Genomic DNA, 25,086 nt, shown 5'->3' with positions numbered 1-25,086 from the left:
TATATACACTAACATTGTTACCAATGAATGATTAATTGGCAGAAAACACCATTTCAACTTTTGCTATTTTTAAAAAACTCTCTTCCATAGAGAATAAATATGCAATAGAGTAAAATAAGGTTCAACTGTTTATATAATGAAAAGTGACGCAGGCCCTGGCTGGTTTGGCTCAGTGGATAGAGCATCGGCCTTATGACCAAAGGGTCCCAGGTTTGACTCCCGTCAAGGGCTCCTACCTCAGTTGCAGGCTCCTCCCCAGCCCAGGCCCTGATCAGGGTGTGTGCAGGAGGCAACCAATCAATGTGTTTCTCTCACATCGATATTTCTCTCTGTCTTTCCCATTCCCCTCCACTCTCTCTAAAAATCAATGGAAAAATATCTCCGGGTGAGGATTAAAATAAATAAACAAAAAAAAACTGATACAGTATGCAATATATTCGTATACTGCCTCCTATAAAACACGCTTAAGGATTTTGTTGAATTCCACTGCTCTGAAACCTAACAAAGAATTGGTAGGATTATAAGGTAAAAATCGCCTATAGCTTATTAGTAAACATGATCTAATTGAAACCACCTATCAGGATCGTAGGTCTCTAGCACGTAAAGCAGGGTATAAGCTTAGTTAAAATTTCAATTATCCAGAGACTATGAAGTGTTATTAATCTTCCTCGGTTATTATAATCTTCAGTAAATCTTTCTGTTATTCTCAAGAAATGGTTCCAATAACAGAATGCTAGTCTGAGAAATACTACTACTTTAAGTGTAATTTCTACTGTAATGTTATTTGAGCAGCTACATTGAAGGCAAATATTGTTAAGTATAGTTCAACAGGCAAGATTCATTAAAAACAAAAAAAATCAAATCCATTGTTTGGACAGAACTAGTGAACCGATTCTGCAGCACTGTTCCATTCAATTTGGTGAGCACATATCTTGAGCCTTTGGTAAAGGGTACTTACCCAAGAACAAATGTATTTGCAAAGAAAAATCAAACTACAGAATATTAAGTCTTCAAAAAACCAATAGACTAGGCAAGAAAAATATTTTAAGAAAGACAAAGATTACCTGAATGCATTCGTTCTATAATAATGGACTGGTGAGGTGGAGGTTGAAGAAAATGTGAAGCATGAGAAATTGCAAGGGCTAGACCAGAACCAAGTGGATTCTAGAAAAGAAAAAAGTATACCTCTATATTGATATTATTCTTGCTCTAGAAAAACTAGTAACCATAATATCAAAATAACAAGTTTCACTGTCTAATATTCATTCTATAATATTTTATAAAAACAATCAAATTTGCTATATTAAGTGGGTAAAATAAAATTTGCCTTCTAAAATTAGCATGTATTTCAAGTTATTTTTAAATGTCTAAGCAAATACCTATTTAAAATATGATACTTTACCATTCTGGACTTGTTGGAATTTTTGTTATGTGCAGCAAGATTGACTGCTGGGGGATCAATAACTGAGCCTGGGAAAAGTTGTGCAAGTTCAGCATTAATCACAACGGAAACTGCTTCATTAGGTGGTGTGAGTGGTGGAGTCATAAAAAGTGGTGTTGTTTTTGGAGTGGGTGGAATAACATCAGATGGATGAATGAAGAATCCAGGGGCTGCCACTGGGTTAGAAGGCACAGAGTTGTGAACAGAACCACCGACTGCTGCTACTGCTGCTGCTGCTGCTGCTGACGTTGCTGCTGCTGCTGAGGCTGCCGCAGCTGCTGCAGCTGTTGTCTGATGTAACTTGGCTTCCAGCTTTGCTTTCTGTAAAAAAAGGAAAAGCAACAAATATAGACTAACCCTGCCCACCTAAATTGTGGGGAATACTACATGGGTATACAGGATAAACATGAGTAACTGTATCCTAGATAAATAAAAATGAAATTAAATAAAAAGTGGACAACACACACAAAGGGTATTTCTTTGCTATGTATATTTCATTAAAAATCTGATATAAAATTTCCTGAGCATTTGGGAACTAGGACTTTCTCAAATCAAAGATGGCAAGGAAGAGAAAAAAAAGAAGAAAACAAAGTTCTCCTAAAAACAAAATGTTAACAGGAAATGGACTCTCGTTTGTTCCCTAACCTGGTACAATTTGTCACCTAGAATTGCATACACTATTTTTAGACCATGATGAAATCTCCAAAACGTCATTATGACTAAATTTTAAATCACGTTAATTTGACTGGTCCTTAAAATATTGTTTTAGATTCTTCAATCCATATAAATAGCAAATGGTAACTACAATGTTTGACCAATAGTGTTTAAACATATGTAAGAATGGATTTTACATAAAGATTGCAAAAAAATCATCAATCATATTATTACCTAAGTTGTATATCAAATAACGTGTATTTATATAATTTTTTATTTAAACATATCACAAAAACTTTACCTCAATTTTTGTAGAAAATGCTTAGTTCAGATCGGCCAACCTACTTTCCTTTATGAAAATAATGGTCATTTTTACAGTACTTTTTCAGCTTTTGAAGTTTAGAGACAGCATGAACAAAGAGCCAAATGGTCTCCAACCTGTTGCTGAAGCTTCAAAAGCTGCTGCTGTTTCTCTTGCAGCACCTGTAGCTGTTGCTCGGCTGAAGCCATTGCATGAGAGAGAGACTGCAAAGCTACCTGGGCTGCTGAACTCAGGGCTGTCGAAGCTTCCCCAACTGTCCCCGTTGATAGTCCACCTACTGCAGGAGTAACCCCGAAGGAACTCACTGGCATAAGACAAGGGGGGAAAAAAACAGGATGAAGAAAACGTTCACAGAGAAACACATTCAAAGTACCATACTATTATGACACTAAAACTACAGTTAATTTTCATTTTGAAAGACAGAAATCTAGAGAGTATAAATAAGGGAATCTTAATAAAAGTCTATTTATAATAACAGTATTCAAGTTTAAGTGATCCAGGAATGACTTCTAAATCAAATAAAAATTAGTCAGTATACATTTAAATTTAAAAGTATTTTCAGCATAGTCTATAACAAGAGAAAAAAAGGACCCAGCAATTCCACTTCTGGGTATTTATCCAAAGAAACCCAAAACACTAAATCAAAAAGACATATGCACCCATATGTTCACTGCAGCATTATTTACAATTAGCCAAGATATGGAAGCAACCTAAGTGTCCATCAATAGATGAATAAAGTAGTGCATATATACAATGGAATATGACTCAGCCATAAAAAATAAAATCTTGCCATTTGCAACTACATGGATAGACCTAGACAGTTTTATGCTAAGTGAAATAAGTCAGACAAAAAAAAAAGATAAATGCCAGATGATTTTACTTATATGTGGAATATATATTAAAAAAAGAAAGAACAAGCAGAACAGAAACAGGCTCATATATACAGAGAACATTTTGATCATTGCCAGACGAAAGGGGCTTTAGGGAAATGTGTGAAAAACGTGAAGGGATTAAAAACAAATCGGTAGTTACAGAATAGTCACAAGGATGTAAAGTGCAGTATAGGAAATACAGTCAATAATATTGTAATAACCATGTACAGTGTCAGGTGAATACTAATTTAAACAGGGTGATCACTTCATAAGTTATATAAATGTCTAATCACTAGGATATCTATCTTAAATTAATATAATATTGTATGTCAACTGTAATTGATAAGTAAAAAATTATTTTTAAAAATATTTTCAGCATAGAAACTTCATTTAATATAGCTAAAATGAAAATACAAAATGAGAGTGACCCTTACAGTGTAAGACAATTTGAACAAAACAAACTGAAATTTGCTTTACAAAGATTTCTTACAAGCAACAATACTTCATTCTCCCTTCAGACCAAAAGAGCTCAAAAAATCCTCAATTATAAGAACATCATTTAGCCCTAACCGGCTTGGCTCAGTGTATAGAGCGTCAGCCTGAGGACTGAAGGGTCCTAGGTTAGATTCTGGCCAAGGGCACATGCCTGGATTGTGGGCTCGTTCCCCAGTAGGGGGTGTGCAGGAGGCAGCCAATCAATGATTCTCTCTCATCATTGATGTTTCTATCTATCTCTTCTTCTCTCTTCCTCTCTGAGATCAATAAAGAAATATATCCCCCCAAAAAAGCATCATTTAAAATGACTGATAACACTTATTTACTCATTTTAAAGCACATTCTAGACAGTCTGGTTTGCACAAAATATGTAAAGCAGTTTCCTACCATAAGCTTCCCAGAACACTAATATAGAGAGAGGCTTGTTCAATTCAGTCAAATAGTAGGGCCCATACAGCTTACTCATGAATATTACCATCATTAAAAGTCTATAAAATCCTACAAGTTAAAAAATTTCTTTGACTTTCCACTTCACTGTTATTCAAATATAGATCATAAAAGAACTATTTTCCCATTAAATATTGATGGAAATAAAAATTTTTGGAAAACTTTCAAAAAAGCTGGGATAAAAACAACTTCACAACTTAATCAAAGAGGTCATCACACACAAAAAAGAAATAAAGGCCAAGTCTAATCAATAGCATTAATACTTATTATAACAGGCCTTTACTAGAAAGTTATATTGGGGAAAGACCATTGCTACAATAATAGCAAATGTTTATTTGTGCATTACCAGTGACACTGTTTTCCTTAACTACTATATTCAACAGATGAACAACCCTGAGGGGCAGATACTATGATTCTGTTTTTTTAGGTGATTCAGTAAAGAATGGCTCAGAGAAGTTACCCTGTAGAGCTGATGGTGGTCAAACTAGGAATGAACCAAAAGCAATATACCAAAGCCAATGTGAGGCATGGTGACAAGCATAGAACTTACATCAACTCATTTATTCTTTACAATGGCACATAAGTAGATATTATTCTTATGCACTTCAAAGATAATGAACCTAAAGTTGAGAGAAGTATGATCATAAATCCTTAAAAGGAAAAAGAAGAGGTAATCTGACAGTCTATCTTAACATCCAACAATGGCTGTATTAGACCAGGATTCAGATAAACTATTAAAAAATTAAGCTACAATAAACAAGATAGCAGTAACAACAAAACTGTGCATAGCCTTTTAACAATAAAAAAATTTCCTCAACTCACAAATCATATTTATTACAATGCAGCCATACCACACCTCATTTAACTTACAACTATACAAACTTGGTCAAAAAAAGAGCAATCAGCGGGTTGGTTTGGTTCAGTGGTTGCAAAGTCAGCCTGAGAACTGAAGGGTCCCAGGTTCGAGTCCCATCAAGGGCACGTACCTGGGTTACAGGTTTGATCCCCAGCCGGGGCGCATGATGGAGGCAACCAATTGATGTACTAGTATCTCTCTCACATTAATGTTTCTTTCTCTCTGTCTCTCCCCCTTCCCTTCCACTTCGTCTAAAAATAAAAAAAATCAATGGAAAAAATATCCTTAGGTGAAGATTGACCAAAAAAAAAAAAAGAGCAACCATATCTCATATAAGCTGTGTGCCCCAAACTAAAATCCATCTGTCTGCTCCATCTAGTTTTCCACCAAGGCGACTCTAGAGGGAAAATACTGGACTTACTGAAGCACATATGTTGTACTTGTACTGTTGGAGTGATTTTCAATATTAACCATGTGTACTCTAGCCCTTTACTAATTTTAAAATCTAGCGCCCAAATCCTACTTATGGGAAAATTGTTACAACAAATACATAAGAGACATAAGCAATCGAAGAAAAATAAGTTATCATACTGCTACAAAACTAATTTTAAAATCTTTTGCATGGTCTGAGTTTTTCAATACCCTTTTCTATTTTTATAATAAGGGCTTAAAAAACTAGATATAAAAACATAAAGTTGAGAACAAGACAAAGATATTATCACCATTTCTATTATATCATGCAGAAAGTCCTAGGAAGCACAAAAGAGTAAGAAAAAGAAAAGATATAATGATCAGAAAAACAACAAAGTAAATTCTCTTTATTAATAGATTACATGATTGTGTATATTAAAAAAAAACCTAGGAATCTACAAACTATTAGAATTAGTATATTAATATAGTAATGTTATCAGCTACAAGATTAATATACGCAAAGCAATATTTCTATTATATTAGTAACAAAAGAATGAAAATAAAACTAAGAAAAATATCACTTAAAATAGCATAAAAAAATCAAATAGCTAGGTAAAATCTAAAAAGAATATACTTTTACTTTTACACTGAAAACTACAAAACATCACCTTGAGAAAGTGAAGATGTAAATATTTTAAAGTATATATCATGTTAACAAACTGCAAGGCATAATATTAACATTTGGTCAATTCTCCCAACTGATTTATATTCAAGTACCAACTTAGAAAATAATAGGCTTTGAGTATATATACTGATAAGCTGATTCTAAAATTTAAATGAAAATACAGAGATCAAAGGTACAGCATAATGTTTGCAGCTAATAACTGGATTATATACTTGAAAACTGCTGAGAGTAGGTCTTAAACGTTCTCACCTCAAAAAGGAAATAGTAATTACGTGATAGACTGGAGATGTCAGCTAATCATTACCAAAGGTGGCAATCATTTTACAATATAGCATAAATGTATCAAACCAATACTTTGTACACATTAAACTTGCTCAGTGTTATGTCAATTATATCTCAATACAGCTGGAGGAATATTGTTAACACAAAAAACCTAGAATCTTTAAGAAAAACTATCTTTAAGAAATGAAAGCTAATAGAATCCACTCCTGGTTATATAACCAAGAGAACTAAAAACAAATTTCACACATAAACTTAATACAAATATGTTCACTGCAGTATTTTGCTTAACAGTCAAAAAAAGAAAAAGACAAATGTCCATTAACTGATGAGTAGATAAACAAAATGTGGTATACCCATATATTTTTTAAAGTGGTTGTGTCCAGACAATGGAATATTATCTATCTATAATAATAAAAGTGTTATATGCTAATTAGACCAGACATCCTTCCAGACAACCTTCCAGGAGAAGCAGGTCTTCAAGGGAAGTCTGGATCCCGAGTGCCTGCCGGTGGCTGGAGGGAAGCCCGGGTCGCAGGTGCACAAATTTCGTGCATCGGGCCTCTAGTGTGTGTGTGTGTGTGTGTGTGTGTGCGCGCGCGCGCACACACCTAAGTGACCACTAGACCAGTCACTATGAAGCACACTAACCACCAGTGGGCAGACGCTCAATACAGGAGCTGCCCCCTGGAGGTCAGTGTGATCCCACAGTGGGAGCGCTGTTCAGCTGACCGAGGGGCACCAAACACAGAGCTCACAGCTGGCCCTCGCAGACCGGAGACCGGAGCGGAGCAGCAGTGAGCCTACGGAGCGGCAGCAGCAAGCACAGTGGTGCTGGGATGAGCAGGAGCGGCAGGCGGCGTTGGACTGCTGGTTTCAGCCCAATCCCCACAGGCCATGCCGAGGGACCCCACCATGCCCCAGGCCTCTATTTTATTAATAAAAAGGAATGATGTATTGACATGCCAAATGAATGAAACTTGAAAACATTACACTAAGTGAAAGAAGCCAGACAAAAAGGCCACATATTGTATAATTGAGTATTTACATAAAATGTCCAGGGTAGAAAAAAATCCAGAGACACAAAATGAATTAGTGATTGCCAGGAGATGGGAGGAGAGGGTAATGGGAGTGACTACTATTGGCTATGGGATTTCTTTTTGTAGTGATGGAAATGTTCTGGAAATACATAGTTGTGATGACTACACATCACTGTGAAACTTTCTATCAATATTTTAAATATACCAAAAAAAGAAAGAAAAACAAAGTTTGTGGATTTAGACTATCAGATTTCAAGACTTAAAAGTTACAGTAATTAAGACAATGAGGTACTGGCATAGGCTAGACTAACTAACCAATGGAACAAAAATAGATTAACATAGATAGCAGACCCATGACTTAAAACCAGTGGTTCCCAACGTGGGGCACACACTCCACAGAGGGGCAATTTGATTTTTAAGGGAGGGTAATTCGAGAATGAGTTATTAACAGTGAATTTTTTGCATTTCTTATGGTTCTAGGGGCCTCATACACAGTATATAAGTATATATTGTGATATATTTATGCATTTCAGTTCTCTATGTTTTGAAACTTATTTGCTATTTTTCTTATCACTTCATATTCTTATTATTTTTTAAAACAATTTCTTAGTGATTTCTTCCTCAGTATTTCAATTGTCCTTTCATTCTTTTAGTTTTCTTTTTCATGGATGCCATGTTCTTTGGAAGCTTGTTTAGACCAAGTTAATGGTCTTTTAGGCTTCCTCCAGGTGAATAGAAGTTCACTTTTTTTTTTTTTAATATAATTTATTGATTTTTTACAGAGAGGAAGGGAGAGAGATAGAGAGAAACATTGATCAGCTGCCTCCTGCACATCTCCTACTGGGGATTTGCCCGCAACCCAGGTACATGCCCTTGACCGGAATCGAACCTGGGACCTTTCAGTCCGCAGGCCGACGCTCTATCCACTGAGCCAAACCGGTATCGGCGAAGTTCACTTTTTTGATAAGAATTATATGTCACAAAGCGGGCATCAGGGTTTTAGAGATGCTTAGGTGGGGCACGGCCAAAAAAAAGTTGGGGGAACCACTGCTTTAAACAGAGGCAACACTGCAGCAGAGTCAAAAAAAAAAAAAAGGTAGGTGTTTTTTTTTCCCCACATTGGTTACACAGCAAAAGAAAGAACTAATATACTAACATGAACTAGAAGATAATACCCACAGTATAAGGAGATATTTAAAAATTGAAAATTATAACAATTATAGTGATGAGATGTAACATACATGAAACTGAACACAAGAAAAAAGAGAAAACAGGGCAAAAGCAATTTTTGAAGAGCTATGGGGCTCAGATCTCTCTATAGCGAATGCAAATAAGAATTCAAGAAGCCCTAATAATCTCAAGCAAGATAGAGATACTGAATGAATATGAATGAATCTCACAAACAACTTGAGTACTGACAGTGAACTTAAAAAAGGAATAATAAGACTGACAGGAAAAAAAAAAAAAAGACTGACAGGTTATGTCTAACAAAAACAGTGTAAGGTAAAAGATAAGGAAATATTACCTTTAAATCACTAGAATAATAGCTAACGTAGAATTCTACAATAAAACATAAAACTGTATTTCAAGAATGAAAATGACACCTATTAATCCAAATAAACCAAATATAAAATGTTATTGCAATATTCAGATAAATTTAATTAGGTATTGAAAATCAGATACCATAGAACTGATTATGCTAATTATGGTAAATGTATCATGACACATTATAGTTAACTTAGATGATTATGATAAAAACAGCACCAGTTATTAAAGAGGATGTCCATATTATTTAAGGTACTTATGTATATGTTACGTAGAGGTAAGTAATATAATACCTAGTATTTTTTTTGACGTACTAAAGCGAGAAAAAAATGATATATGTGTAAAGTATCAATTATATTGGAATCTGAATAATGGCTATGTGGTTTATTCATCTAATTATTCAAAAAATATTTGAAAATTTTCCAATAAAACTAAGTAACTTCATGAGTAGACAAATTCAAAAAGGAGATCTTACAGAGTAGTTTCAGATATAAAATCATACCAGATCAAAGTTCAAAAGAAAAATGAAAATGGAATTATGAGATAAATCCAAATGAATATTAAATGTAAAAAATAATGTGTGAAATTAAAATACACTTCAAGTTAAAGTATAAAATCACAATGCCATATAAACTTGGAAGATAATAAATAATGTTCAAGATATAGTAAAAGCAGCAACAGGACTTTTAGATGACAACAGTATGTCTACATTATGATCTTTGTAACAACAGTTAATAATAGTAAAAAGTAGAAAAACAGGCCAATAAAAATGTAATCACCAAAAGAAGAAGAAAAAAAGATACATCTGGCAAGATGAGAAATATAATATATTAATTTTAAAAACCAGTGGATTTAAATATAAATATATAATGATTACATTAAATGTACATTAAATATTCCAGCTGAAAGACAAGTATCAGAATGGATTATAAAAGGCAGCTATGTATTGGTTTTAAAAATATGTGTCTAAAATATAAGGAGAGAACAAAAAGTTGAAAGTAAAAAGAAGGAAAATTATATAATATACAAACAATAACCAAAAGAAAGCTGATGCTAGGTATATAAATATCAAACAAACTACTCTTAGAAAAAAATAGCAATATTAGAGATAAAAAAAGATAACTCATGATGAAATATTCAGTTCACAAGAAAGTAGAACCATTCTAAATTTGTGCTGTCATTTCAAAATGTATTAAAAAAAAATAAGTGATGAAACTAAAAGACAGATTTAACACCAATCTTCTTAGCTAAAAAATATCAAAACACTAATAGCTAAAGTCATGAGTACACAAAAAGCAAACTTGCACAAATGCAGATATAGAATACACTTCACCAACAAATGCTAAGTAAACATTATTGTCAAGCATTCATGGAATATTTATAAAAGCTGACCCTCCACAATTCCTAACATATTTTGCAAGAATGATAATCAGAGTATTTGTTCTGACCCTACAGCAATTAAAAGAGGAATCAATAACAAGATAACTAGAAAATCCTCATATATTTGGAAATTAAGAAGTGCATTTCTTTAACATTACTTACTAAACTTGAATATATGACAACCCTATGAAGCAGCAAATCTACTCTTACATTCATATCTAAGAGAATACTATATCCATTAGTAATAACAATACCACAATGGAACAACACAAATGTTGACCAACAGCATACAAAGCAATAGTGGATACATAAATTTATTTTTATTCATGTAACGGAATCTTAAACAGCAATGGAAAAAGACCAATGATCTACATATATGCAATGATATGAGTGAATTTAACAATCATGACATTGAACAGAGCAGACCAAAAAAAAAAAATTCAATTTTCTATCTGATAGAACCTACTCAACTAGTGCTTAAGAATGCATAATTAGCCCTGGCCGGTTTGGCTCAGTAGATAGAGCGTCGGCCTGCAAAATGAAAGGTCCCAGGTTCGATTCCAGTCAAGGGGACATGCCCAGGTTGTGGGCTCCATCCCCTGTGGGGGGCTTGCAGGAGGCAGCCGATCAATGATTCTCTCTCATCAATGATGTTTCTATCTCTCTCTCTCCTTCCTTCCTCTCTGAAATTAATAAAAATATATTATTTTTTAAAAAGAATGCATATTTAATTGGTTATACAGAAAGAATAAAAAACAAGAAATGATTACTCTAAAAGTTAGGACAGTGCTTATTTACCTTTTGAAGAGTGTGAGAGAGAAATGAATGGAAGGGGACATGAAGACACCCTTTAGAGTACTAGAAATGCTATTTCTTGATTAGGTGGTCACAATAACAGTTTACTAGTATGCTGAGATAAACTGCTGGCCTATACAACTGTTTTCAGCACTTTTCTGTATGGGCATTATATTTCACAATCAACATGTTTCCCCAAAAAAAGTAAACAGAAAGTTGAGAGACCATAGTCACCTTCTGCGGTACCCAAATGTTAATCAACAGTATAGAAAATCAGTAATGGATACATGAATTTTATTTTATTCAGACAATAGAATCTTGCTATTTCACAAGGAAAAAGGACTAACTACATATATGCAATGATATGGATAAATTTAATAATCTTAATGGTGAACAAAAGGCAGGATTTTGCCCTAATGTTTAATAAAAATCCTTCTGCTATAGGTAGTCTCAGCCTGAATAGAATACAGAGGTAACTGCTTGTATAGGCATGGACTACCTTTAGAAACAAACAAACAAACAAAAAACAGTTCCGTGGCTTCCTTTGCAGGAGAGGAAATGGTGAGCAATGTGAAGGAATGCTTTTATTTCTCAAACCTACTCTTTTATCGGTTTTAATTTTTAAAACTTCTTATTCAAACACATTAATTTTCTTAAAATAAAAACCTTAGATAATTTTATGATAGTTCTAAGAAAGAATTTAAGTTACAACTAAAGAATATCTGAAAGTTCAATTTCTTGTCATGTATATTGTAGTATAAACATAAATTTGTACAAAAGTGACTATTATAGTCCAAGAAAACAAAAACAAATTGTGACCCTTTTGGCATCTGCATGTAAAAGAAACATTACAATTTAATTTAATTTTAAATTGAAACTATCATCATTATACATAAGCCATGAATTTCACTTAGTAGTTACTTCCACAATTGGAAGATATAAGATGATTCTATATAAAAAGTACTCAAATAAACTAGCTGAACCGGTTTGGCTCAGTGGATAGAGCGTTGGCCTGCGGACTCAAGGGTCCCAGGTTCGATTCCGGTCAAGGGCATGTATCTTGGTTGCGGGCACATCCCCACTGGGGGGCGTGCAGGAGGCAGCTGATCGATCTCTCTCATCGATGTTTCTAACTCTCTATCCCTCTCCCTTCTTCTCTGTAAAAAATCAATAAAATATATTTAAAAAAAAAAAAAAAAAGAACTAATAAGTTTCTTGTAAAACCCTTTGCCATTGTGAAGCCAAGGACAAGTTTAAATTTTTCATGACTTCTCTTGCAAATTGCTTTTACTTTCTGTTAAAGTTTTAGAAGATAATAAAGATATACAAAATGAGACATCCGTTGATTATTCATTTAAAACATCAGCAAAACCACACTATTCAACATACTCAAATATTGGTTCATAAATCTGAAGTTGCTTTAAACTTGCTTTAAACTCATCTCACACTTCTCAAAGTATTGCACCAAATATACCTTTAATTTCAACTGAAAGAAATAAAATAATATAATGCCAAAAATACACACAAGACTGACATCAACTGATGATTATTGAAACTGGATAATGGAAATATAAAGTCTATTGTACTCTTCCTCTTCCCTCTATTTTCATTACGTTTAATATTTTCCAAATTAAAAAAACTTCACAATATGCACACACATAAAAAAAAGGTAAGATTTAAAGTAGTGCACTTGAGGTTAAGGAAAAAAAATCCTATGAATAGATTTAGAAAGTATAAAATTCCCTCCTATTAATAAATTTCTACTTAGCATGACAGTTAAGAAACTTTTAAGTACTGTAAACAGATATTTAAATCCTCATATATCGCTTAATATTTATTATAGCTTATAATATATAATAAAATAATGTATATAATAAAAGAAGGTATATACCAGTAAACGTACTTGCATCATCCCTTTCAATTCTCGTTCCATCACTAGTTGACACACAAGTAAAGTGTAGGGGTTCAACTTCTAGAAGACCAGTGAGAGATGTGAAACTACCCTCAGCAGCTGTGCAACTATTGACCTTTCCATTTCCTAATGCAGAAAAGACACAAGTTTTATAATATGTGAATAAATCTTTAAAAGGCAAAAGTCATATGAGAATTATAGTGCTAGTCCAATTTTAATTACAGATGGCGTATAAACAAACACACAACCCTTACATAATGCTTCACAATTGACATGGTATTAAGAAAACTCACAGCAGAAGATACTGTCCTTGTTACAAAAGCAGAGTTGCATAAAAGCAACTCAGTGTCCATTCACATTAACAAGAAACAATACGAGTGATATAGATTTTAAGTGAGAAAAAAATAATAAACCAGCTACTTACAATAGCTATTGCCCAATCTGTTAAGTATGCATAAAATCAGAATACAATCTATGATATCAACTGTATAAATATGACACTAAATAAACATTCCAAAGTATAAACAAGATCTCTAAATGTTTCTTTTTATTTGTATATATTGTCAATTTTCTAAAATGAGGCACACTACTTTATAATGATACAGTTTAAGTTAGCACATACAGTAAAAAAAAAAAAAAAAAAAAAAAAATCACATGGTCACAACTATCCTATATAATAAAAGCCTATTTATGCTAAGTGTCCGGTCGTCCGTTCAACCAATCAAAGCATAATATGCTAATGATATGCTAAGATCACTCAACCACTCGCTATGATATGCACTGCCCTCCAGGGGACAAACAGTTGACCGGTCGACCAGTCTCTATGACATGCCCTGACCAACAGGGAGCAGACGCTCTGACTGGTAGGTTAGTTTGCTACTGGGGTCCAGCCGATCGGGACTGAGTGAGAGGGCCAGATACACCCTGGAGCCCTCCCGCAGTCCCTCCCCGGCTGGCCAACCTCCTGCATCCCTCCCCAGCCCCATTGTGCACCAGTGGGGTCCCTCAGCCTGGCCTGCACCCTCTCACAATCTGGGACCCCTCACGGGATGTTGGAGAGCCGGTTTCAGCCCAATCCCACAGGCCAGGCCGAGGGACCCCACTGGTGCACAAATTCATGCACCAGGCCTCTAGTGTGAACAATAAAAGCATAGCAATAAAACCACAGCAAGAAAAATGGATGGATGAACACAAAAGAAATAAGGGTGTATGTAGTAAGGGGAAAGGTTATCTTTAGTTCTTTCAATTTTCTGGAGTTAATACTACTTTAAACATAACTAACAGCTAAAGTGAAACAGAAACCCAAGATGGAAAAAATGAGGATATATAAAAACTGCTACCAACAACTGAAAGACTAAATTAAAAGCAACAGTAGCCCTAGCCGGTTTGGCTCAGTGGATAGAGCATCAGCCTGCAGACTAAAGGGTCCCAGGTTCAATTCGGGCCAAGGGCACATGCCCGGATTGCTGACTCAACCCCCCAACCCCCCGCCAGTAGGGGATGTGCAGGAGGCAGCCAATCAATGATTCTCTCTCATCATTGATGTTTCTATCTCTCTATCTCTCTCCCTTACTCTCTCAAATCAATTAAGAATATATATATTAAAAAGCAACATTAAACTGCTATAACCTTATTTTCCAACCTCCTATCAGTGCCTAATATAGGGTCTGACACATGTCTTTAAAAAATATATTTATTGAGCACTTAATACGAGAGTAAAAGAACAGGCCCCAGTTCTCATGGAATACATTTTCTGTATCGAAGGTTATTTCATTAAACAACTAATTATACAATTGAACTTTTTTAAAGTGCTATGTTTTACTTAAGGGAAGTTCAAAGGACTAATCAAGGGAAATTAGGGGGAGCGGGCCTAGGCTGCAGTCGGACATCCTTAGTGCTGCCAAGGAGGCAGAAAAGGCTCCTGCCACCCGCTGTTGCACTCGCAGTCCTCAGCCTGGCTGGTGACTGAGTGGAGCTCCCCCTGTGGGAGCGCACTGACCACCAGGGAGCAGCTCCTGCATTGAGTGTCTGCCCCCTGGTGGTCAGTGCATGTCATAGTGACGGGTCATTCCTCCACTAGGGTCAATTTGCATATAACCCTTTTATTATAAGGATTATTATAAGGATGTTATAGTCCATTCAATCCTAAAAGTATATTCTTCAGAAATGTATACAATACATATAACAATGTGCACAAAGTTTTCTTCAGTAGGGTGTAACGGTAGATGCAGAAAATTATTTTTCTTTCTGCATCTTTGCTTATTACATAAGTACATATTAATTTTATTTTTAATATAAAATATGTTCTTTTATTTTAAAGATAGCAAAAACACGCCAAATAAAAGTGAAAAGACTACAACAAACAATAAAATTTTAAATAGTCTCTTTTAAGTATTAAAGTCAAACTGACATGCAATGAAACATAAAAAACAAGTTCATAACTCTTTCAAAAACAGCCTTAATAATGGTGGGTGGGGGATTAAGTAGGAAAGTCAAATAGTTAGTGATTCACATATGTTAAGTTCTAAATTTTAGTTTTTAAAGATAAAACATAGTAACTATAATCTATGAATGCAATGGTAGCTTAAATACAAGTTTTAAAATCCAGAAATTCCTTTAATAAAAGAAGTTACTACCTGAAAGGACATCCGACAAATCAATTTCATCTGATTGAACACCAATGCTGCTGTTGTATACATTTTTACAAGTAGAGCCATTCATTTCTAAATCAAAGAGGACTGGATCAAATGGTGAGCTATATAATCCATATCTGAAAAATAAAATAATGTCCTAAAAATTTTCCTGTCAGCCATCTAATTAACAAATTATCTATTTACTTGGTTTTAAAAGAAGTTTGAGACAGGGCAGAAAGAGATGCTAACCAGGTTTAACCCATTAAATTCAGTGAATCTCAACTGTGATCCCTGTAAACCTATACTCCAAAAGACAAAGTCCAGAAAGAGTCAACAAATGTGATTCCAATAAGCTGGCAGCTAATGAATCCAGACTGAATCTTCTGCAGATTGAAGCATGGAAGAGATATGAGGCAGCCATTCCTCACCACAATCACATTTGTTGACAGGAAAAAGTACAAAGGCTTTGAGTAAAATTTCATCAAAATCGAGATTTCCAATTTAAAAATGTTACAAAACCATTCTGCCACTCAATTTCTTATTTCATTATGTTGAAGTTTTAGGTAATTAATCAGGAGATAAAGAATACTAGTTGCCCTGACCGGTTTGGCTCAGTGGATAGAGCGTCGGCCTGCGGACTCAAGGGTCCCAGGTTCGATTCCGGTCAGGGGCATGTACCTTGGTTGTGGGCACATCCCCAGTAGGGGGTGTGCAGGAGGAAGCTGATCGATGTTTCTCTCTCATCGATGTTTCTAACTCTCTATCTCTCTCCCTTCCTCTCTGTAAAAAATCAATAAAAATATATTTAAAAAAAAAAAAAAAAAAGAATACTAGTTAAGGACTATAAGTGACTTACATAATTCTGCCTATGAAGTTTTAACAACAGAGAAACAAATTATCTTAAATCCTTCTTCCATTAGCAAGAAATAGAACTTTTAAATATTTTCTTATTATTAGCCTTATGAATAACAATCTTCAGGACTTTCAAAACTGTTAAAGAGAATCATTTCAGAAAAAGAAGAAGAAAAAAAAATGGGAAAAGAAAACCTTAGGCTAAGTATCATTTGGAAAAAGGTTAGGTATAATTTAACTACATTTTTGTAAGAAAAATGGTTTTTAAGCAAATATATATGTGACAGTACTATGCAAAGGTGGTTCCATGTCCAGAAAGGCCCACTATTAGTCATTATATCTATTAAAATACCTTGTCTGAAGTAAAGCCTCCATTGGCGTTAGCCTGTCCTGTAACTGTCTGGACACAGCAGTAAGCAAAGATGCGCAAGCTGTACTGCACCCAGCCAAATCTTCATCTTTAACATAATTCAGTAAGACAAAATACCAATAGACAGAACCTAAAAACAACAAAAATCAACATCTCATTTTTCTCTAACAAAGAAAACTTCAGATTACATATTTATCAGTGTCTCCTTTTCCTAGACTTTCTTACAACTTGCAATTTACAAAGAAGGACCAACTTCCTTGTATGACTAAGAGGACACTGACAAAGAATTTCAATCACATTTTTGATCAGTTTATCAGGCTAACTACACATTTAGATTTTCAATAACATGATATGACTCTGAGGGACATTTTGGAATAGTTAGAAAAGTGTAAAGATGTCAGGGCCTTCAAGCCATCCATCCTGAAATACTGTTTCTCTGTAGCTCTAAAATTTTCAAGAACAATGGATGGCATCATTGAGTTACAACTAACACACCTTACTAAGCAAGTGAATGCAGTATAGTTACTCTATACTGCCAGTTAAATACAGACCAACATTGCTTAAAAGATGATTGTGGTGATATATTTTAAGACTCTTTGATAAAATTTGAGATATCTAAGTAAGCACACACCAAAATTTAAGCATCTTACCCTCTAAGGCTACTGTCAACAAAATATTTTAAACAAAGAAGACTATTAAAGTGATCAAGTCCAAAATATCCTACTCTATATAACATAGAGTTAAGAGTTTTGTCCACTATATGTTCAAAGTAAATATAAACAGACTATCTAAATTAAGATAGTGCCTAGCCGAAGAGGCTCAGTGGTTGAGCATCGACTTATGAACCAGGAGGTCACGGTTTGATTCCAGTTAGGGCACATGGCCAAGTTGCAGGCTTGATCCCCAGTGATGTTTCTATCGCTCTCTCTCCCTCTCCCTTCCTCTCTGAAATCATTAAAATTTATTTTTAAAAATTAATAATAAATTAAGATAGTGATAATACCCATTTACCAAATAACTTTGAGAAAGCTTTACTTCCTGGTATACCACAAAGATCAAATCCTTATGAAATATATTTATCTCACTGAGATAACATGTTGAATGGGTTGGTCATTTATAAAAGAAAACACAGTAAGAAATGGCTACTAAAAATACAGCATTAGGTTTAAAAGGGCATATCAGTACCCTTTCACAATAACAATATAAAACAGCAAAAGACATTTTAAAAAATTTTTAATCTTCATTACCTTATGCATATGCTACTTTAGGGGATTGCTTTCTCAATTCCTACTTCATAATTACATTCATTCTTAAATGACATTACCAGTCTTCAGGTGCTAAAAAAAACCCACTGGCCCCTTTTAGAGAATTTCAGTTGACTATAGCTGCTACCAATCACACACATCTCTGATCACTTACTAGTATTTCAGGTTGTGATATCTGATCTATAGTCAGTAAAAACACCACCAAACTCAATAATTTCAATGAAATTAGACAATGTATATATTAAGATTATTTGATATTTATACTTATCTATCCAACTTTTTCCTAGCAATATTATTAAACAGCAAGTACCTGCCCACCCAATCAGAACACAACCACTTAAAAAGATAAGCTACAGAAAAAAAGGGGAAATCGACAAAAAAGTTATTAAATAATCCTAATTATATTGTGAAATATTTCCCACGACTACAGTTACTAGTGATTAAACTAATTTCACATACCACCAGTTGCAGCTGCAGGTAAAAATGACATATTATCAAGTAAAGCCTTCAATAGAACAGATCCAAATCCTGGTTGACATGGGTCACATTTTCCATTACTGAAAAGTTTTAAAAGAAAAAATTTAAATGCATTGATACTCAAGATCCAAATTCAACTGAAACATGGTGCGGTTCTTTTAAAAATCTTCTAAATGTATTCATACTAATCACAATAAAAATCTGCCTTAAAGCCCTATAAACAGGCAAAAAGATAGTAAGGACTAGTTATACTAAGGGTCTTTGTAACTGTTTTCTTATGCATTAAACCATTCACTTTACCAAAAGGGACTGACAGGCAGGTACAGTCAATATTGACTATTAGCTTTTAAACACTCCTACGTAAGAGTCTCAGGATCTAGAGAAAATGATCTGGTCAATATTACAAATAAACCTGGTAAGACTGTCATATAACAGGGAACAAGGCTTTGGGTGAAGGATCCAAAGACAACCAGGGAGAGTAAGAGTAAAGGTGGGGAAAGAGTTCCCCTTACCAAACTACCTAAACTGCTACAAATAGGCAGAGAAGCCTATTTACTAATAGGTTTATTTAACATAACATTTCCCCCTAAAAACCCTAAATTCTTTCTTAGAATCTCATCAACTTTTACAAATTCTCTTAAGTTATACATACATTCAACAAGGTTCATATTACACTAGAGCAGTGGTTCTCAACCTTCCTAATGCCTCGACCCTTTAATACAGTTCCTCATGCTGTGGTGACCCCCAACCATAAAATTATTTTCGTTGCTACTTCATAACTGTAATTTTGCTACTGTTATGAATCATAATGTAAATATCTGATATGCAGGATGTATTTTCATTGTTACAAATTGAACATAATTAAAGCATAGTGATTAATCACAAAAACAATATGTAATTATATATGTGTTTTCCGATGGTCTTAGGCAACCCCTGTGAAAGGGTCGTTCGACCCCCAAAGGGGTCGCGACCCACAGGTTGAGAACCGCTGCATTAGAGACAAGGTATCACCTGCCAAACTGCAGCTGCATCTACAAAGTAAACTTTCAAATTAAAAAAACACCAACCTAATGCACAAGGCTAGAAATCGGGCACACTTATGGGCTATGCTTCGTCCTGCCTCAAAGAAGCAAACACGTACAATATCCGAGAGACATTTTCGTGTTTTTGAAAGCAAGCTCTCATTTCCTTCCTTTGAGCTGCAAAACAATAGCACACATTTGAACGTGCATTCATAACATCCAAAAAGCAATCATCAGCGGTAGTAAAATCTTATGTATTAACCTTCCAGGTCCATTGGAATGTACTCCTGCTAACCAACAAAGAATATCCAACACGAGGCTCTGGGCATGTTCTGTGATTTGGCCATCATCATCTGCTTTTCTACAAAGGGTGTTAAGGAGCTTCTCATGAAATTCTGAAAACTGTAACATGGCACATCGTTGTACTCTACAAAAAAGAAAATATAAATATTAACAACCAAAATAAAACAGACTAGAGCTATCACAAGCTGGTTGGTCATATGCTTCATTTTAAATCATAAATATTACAATTTTTTAATATGTTTCAATGACTTTTACATTTTTTAGAGAGAGGCAGTGAGAAGGAGAGACAAAAAGAAATATTGATGAGACACAGAAGCATTCATCAGCTGCCTCCTGCATACCTCCTCCTCCTGGGGATGGAGCCTGCAACCTGGGCATATGCCCTGACCAGGAATTGAACCGGCAACATCTCGGTGCACAGGACGATGCTCAACCAACTGAGCCACACCAGCCAGGGCAAAATCATGAATATCACAATTTTTTTTAAAAACTTTTGAAAAAATATATTACAGTGAAATGTCAGCCTCTGAACTTAATGTTATGGTATTAAGAGATTTAAAATAGTATGTAAGCAATACTTGGCTTGTAGAAAGTTTTAAAAGAAATAAAGTTAATAATAATGTATTATATTCTGACATAGTGAGTAAAACTTCAAATTATTTATTTATTTCCTCATGCTACAAATATTGTATTCCTGGTATATACCAAGCAGTATATAGACACTAGGGTTAAACCAATGAAGTAGAAAGATAATTCATCCCTGAATGAGATTACAAGTTCTTAATAAAAGAAATGAAAACTTTAAAAGATTTTTCAAGTTAGATTTTAAAATATTGTTAGTATATTTATTCTTCTTTTGTATGTACTTTAATTACTATAAGAATAATAGGGAAAGGGAATGAGGTTACCTTTCCTTAGAAATTGACGTTTTCTTAAATCTTCGAATTGTGACTGAGACCTCTTGAAGTAAGTCACAACCCCGGAGGTTTTCAGCTTTACGAGTGCCACTTGCATTTTCATTCTTAACATTAGATGATTTTTCCTAAATATACAAAAGTAAATAATTGAATGAACAAATTATACTATATAGTATTTACTATTAAGTTTTCAAATAAAGGACAATAACTAAATTATGACTATCATAACATAAATCTTAAATTAAAATGAGTTTTTACCTTATATTCAGTAAATGACTAATTTCCCTCAGAATTATAATAAAAGAGAAAAAGACATAGTTATTAAAGTTAATACCCAATGGTTAAGATTATAATGCCAACATCCTGAATCCAAGTCCCAGCTACAGCACTTAGAAGCTACATGAGATATGACAGCTCCCAATCTCTAATGTTCACTCACTTTCAAAAACAATTTTTTTAATCCACACTGGAAGATTTTTTAAATTGATTTTAGAGAGAGGAAGGGGGAGAAAGAGAGAAACATTGATGCTTTGCTTCCCAGAGGTGCCCCCACTGGGGATCAAACCCACAACCTAGGTATGTGCCTTGACTGGGAATCAAACCTGCAACCTTCTATGGTGCACGGGAAGATGCTCCAACCAACTGACCCACCTGGCCCCAGCGGTTCACTCACTCTCAATATGAAAAATGGAAATAATACTTGCACCTGCTCTGCCTATCTCATTTATTTTTAAGGATTAATTCAGATAAAGTGCACAGAAGTCCTTGAAAAATTAGAAAACCTGTATAATCCTAAGATGATTGGTATTACTGATATTGCTACTGTTGCCTATGAATAATGATGATAAAGAAAATCTCTATAAACTTCAGGAAAACCCAAGATCAGACAATTATGAAGAGACTAACTAGTTGCAGAAAATCAACCATGAATATTACAATTTATCTCTAAAATCACTCCCCAACTTCTCTTTCTACATAATCAAAAAAAAAAAAAAGTGATGAGCTACCAGTAACAGGCATTAAATCAAATTTTCTCACTTAAAGAAATATTCTGACCTAAAATAATGTAAAGGGAGGTACTAGCTAACAATTACTCCTTACTAAATATACCTTATGCAATTTACATAGTTTGCTTAAAGTTAATTCAAAATATTTTCTTTTCAATATTTTTTAAGTCACTGTAAAAAAAAAAAAATACAAACTAATGATCTGCTGAAAAAAACACACAATGGTCATACTACTTCCAACAGTGTGTCAAATCTCATCTACAATGTCTAAAACAGAATTGTTATAGTTCAAAATAACTGTTTCATACCTTGACTGCTGCAACTTTTGCCAAGAGTGAAGCAAGTGAATAACCCTTGTTACTCTGATGTTTCAGGGATGGAAGTCTTACTACAGGACGCATGCCGCCATTACAGATCTCATCTGTTCCTCGTTCATTCACGGCCTTGACATGGATTAAAAACGAACGGTATTTTCCTCCTGCCATACCTAGAGGAGCAGCATAGAATGGGATAAATAACTGAATCACCAAAAGGGCAAATTGTTTTTCATCTTCATAATGAAAGTTAAAAAAAATACTTAAAAAAAAGAAAACACACAGTTCAGAATTCTTTCAATATTACACTGCTATTTTAGTATAATATAATTGAATACCTTCCTATATTCAATTGGTAGCCAAAAAACAAAAAGCATAGGAGTTACATGAGTAGCATTAAGAAAAAAATTTTTAGCTGTTGGGCATATTTTCCCCAAAAAGTTAATGATTCTAATAACAAATTTTTATGAACCACAGAAAAATACAAAGAAAAAAACTGTCATTAAGGCACCACCCATATGTGTATCCACACAATCCTTTTATGCATCCATGCACACCCATACCAATAAACATTATAGTATTAACAGTTGAAAAAGCGAAGGTTTTGGGGTCATTACCTGGGTTTGAATAATGACTGCCATTTATAAGGTATATGACAAATTAACCTCTCTGTGGTTCAATTCCTTCAAACGTAAAATGTAAATAATAGTACTGACCTCAAAGGTAGCTTAAACATATAACTGCATGGATCAAAATAATACACTCATCAGCAAACCATCAGCCTATTGCTGCACCAACAGATATTAAATTTTCCTGTGATTATAACCTTTGTTGTTTTCCACGGATCTGCCTGTCTACCATGCCAGCACTACACTATTACCTTCTTTTTTGTTTATTTTGTTTTTTGTTAATCCTCACTCAGGGATATTTTTCCATTGATCAGAGAGAGTGGAGGGAGGAGGAGAGACAGAGAGAAAGATCAATGTGAGAGAGACACATCAATTGGTTCCCTCCCACACCTGGGATAAGGATCGAGCCTGCAAACCAGGCATATGCCCTTGACCAGAACTAAAGGTAAATGTGTGAATGTAGATAAACATTATGAAGGAAGCATATGTAAATTAAAAGTTATTTAGATGGTCAGATATTTTCTTGGTTTGGGAAAGGATCTCCACACCCCACCCACCTCCAAATTTACTTTAATAATAAGGGGGTATTTTGTTTGTTGGCTTTTTTTTTTTCACCCTTGGGAAACTGGGAGAAGCTAAAATAAGAGTCCTACTGCAATATCTATTATCTATATAATTGCCAATTATTTTAAAGTATACATTAATTATAATTTATGTTTACTTGAGACACTCAAAATGTTACATCTGATACGTACCAAGAACACTCTTCTATAAAAATCATCTTCAGAGACTATATTTTAACAATATACAGTAAACATGCCAAAGACACAGAACTCTCCAACTGATGGGAAAGGGATACATGTCAGGGCATATCTGGCAACTTTAAAGAGCTTTGTTAGATCGCACAAAAGTCACCCTGTATTCACTTTATGCTTTTTCAAAAAGCACTAAGACCTCTCAGACAAAGAAAGTAGGGTCAGAAAATTTCACATAAAAATATTCATTTATGCCCTAGCTGGTCTGGCTCAGTGGATAGAGCGTCGGCCTGCGGACTGGAGTGTCCTGGGTTCAAATCCGGTCAAGGGCACATGCCTGGGTTGCAGACTGGATCCCCAGTAGGGGGCATGCAGGGGGCAGTCAATCAATGATTTTCTCTCATCACTGATGTTTCTCTCTCCCTCTCCCTTCCTCTCTGAAATCAATAAAATAATTTTTTAAAAAGTAATTTATGAAGGAAATGATGTCAGCTACCAGGAAATTGGTGGAATTGCTAATAAAAACCCCAAATAAAACAATATCTTACTTTTTGTTGGATCATGTTTTTTTTTTCCTATTTTTAAAATTGGGTCATTATTTATTCTGCTTTGGTAAAATATGTTACCTTACCTTTAACAAGTTTGGGACTTGTTAATGTCAACATCCCAGCATGCCCTGATAGATCAAGGCCACTAGCAAGCCATACTGGCCCACATAGAATGTCTTCTTTATGATCTTCTAAAAATGTACATAATCTAAGACCTAAAAAGAAAAATATACATTTTCTTTTAAAGTAGTTGATAATGTAAAGTGTAATATTTAATAGGCAAATTCCCATCACATTTACATTTTTACCACCACACAAAATACCATACTTAGAATGTGTTCAAGTATGAATTCACTATCATGATAAGGAACTATAATAATCAATTATCTGATATATTATGGTTTTTTTCCATTCCCATTTTATTTACATTCACTTTGATTTTCAATAGTAATAATAAAACCATGACATAATTTCAAATCCCAACATATTAAAAAACAATAATGCAAGTAATAGCGCAGCTGTGTTCAAAAAGATGAGCTGAAAGTTAAAGCATTTGGCCAAAGCAGAATTACAGGTTACTTTTTAATCATGTTCTCAAAACCAAGTTTTTGCAAGCCATAAGGAAATGTGTGCCCAGCATGATGCATTTGGATCACTATTCCTTTTACTGTCATGGACAACAGCTCTATAATGTAACTCACACTGTGATTCCTCTACATCCATGTGCTGCATTTCTTCATTCAAATCAACCAGGGACGGTTTTCCATTTTGTTCCACTTCAATGTTAAGAGCTGGAGACAAAGGAAAGGTGATCTGCCTATCTACTGCTGTTTCTAGAGGACAAAAATATTAAACTTAAT

At 34.4% G+C, this 25,086-nt stretch overlaps 1 protein-coding gene across 6 annotated transcripts in view; it reads right to left on the bottom strand.

Moving 5' to 3' along the window:
- Positions 1-25,086, bottom strand: part of BIRC6 (baculoviral IAP repeat containing 6) — a 181,438-nt gene that overhangs the window by 99,188 nt on the left and 57,164 nt on the right. For 2 of the 6 annotated variants that reach the window (XR_011473150.1, XM_070428963.1), the window contains exons 14-26: positions 24,928-25,059; positions 24,310-24,441; positions 22,289-22,467; positions 20,965-21,098; positions 20,016-20,180; positions 19,799-19,930; positions 18,714-18,811; positions 16,972-17,119; positions 15,771-15,904; positions 13,114-13,260; positions 2,534-2,721; positions 1,403-1,762; positions 1,065-1,164 (exon numbers count right to left, since the gene is read on the bottom strand). Coding sequence is in view for 5 of the 6 variants with exons in the window: in XM_070428963.1 (XP_070285064.1) it covers positions 1,065-1,164; positions 1,403-1,762; positions 2,534-2,721; positions 13,114-13,260; positions 15,771-15,904; positions 16,972-17,119; positions 18,714-18,811; positions 19,799-19,930; positions 20,016-20,180; positions 20,965-21,098; positions 22,289-22,467; positions 24,310-24,441; positions 24,928-25,059 (2,049 nt within the window). In the remaining variant the exon portion in view is untranslated. The remainder of the gene's footprint in view (positions 1-1,064; positions 1,165-1,402; positions 1,763-2,533; positions 2,722-13,113; positions 13,261-15,770; positions 15,905-16,971; positions 17,120-18,713; positions 18,812-19,798; positions 19,931-20,015; positions 20,181-20,964; positions 21,099-22,288; positions 22,468-24,309; positions 24,442-24,927; positions 25,060-25,086) is intronic. The other 4 variants (XM_070428967.1, XM_070428964.1, XM_070428965.1 and 1 more) reach the window with 4 other exon arrangements.

Source organism: Myotis yumanensis, unplaced genomic scaffold (assembly GCF_028538775.1).
Source record: "Myotis yumanensis isolate MYYU_CA2020_CCGP unplaced genomic scaffold, mMyoYum1.0.hap1 SCAF_11, whole genome shotgun sequence".
NCBI lineage: Eukaryota > Metazoa > Chordata > Mammalia > Chiroptera > Vespertilionidae > Myotis > Myotis yumanensis.
Note: the sequence above shows the minus strand (reverse complement) of the source record. Positions and strands in the feature narration are given on the sequence as shown.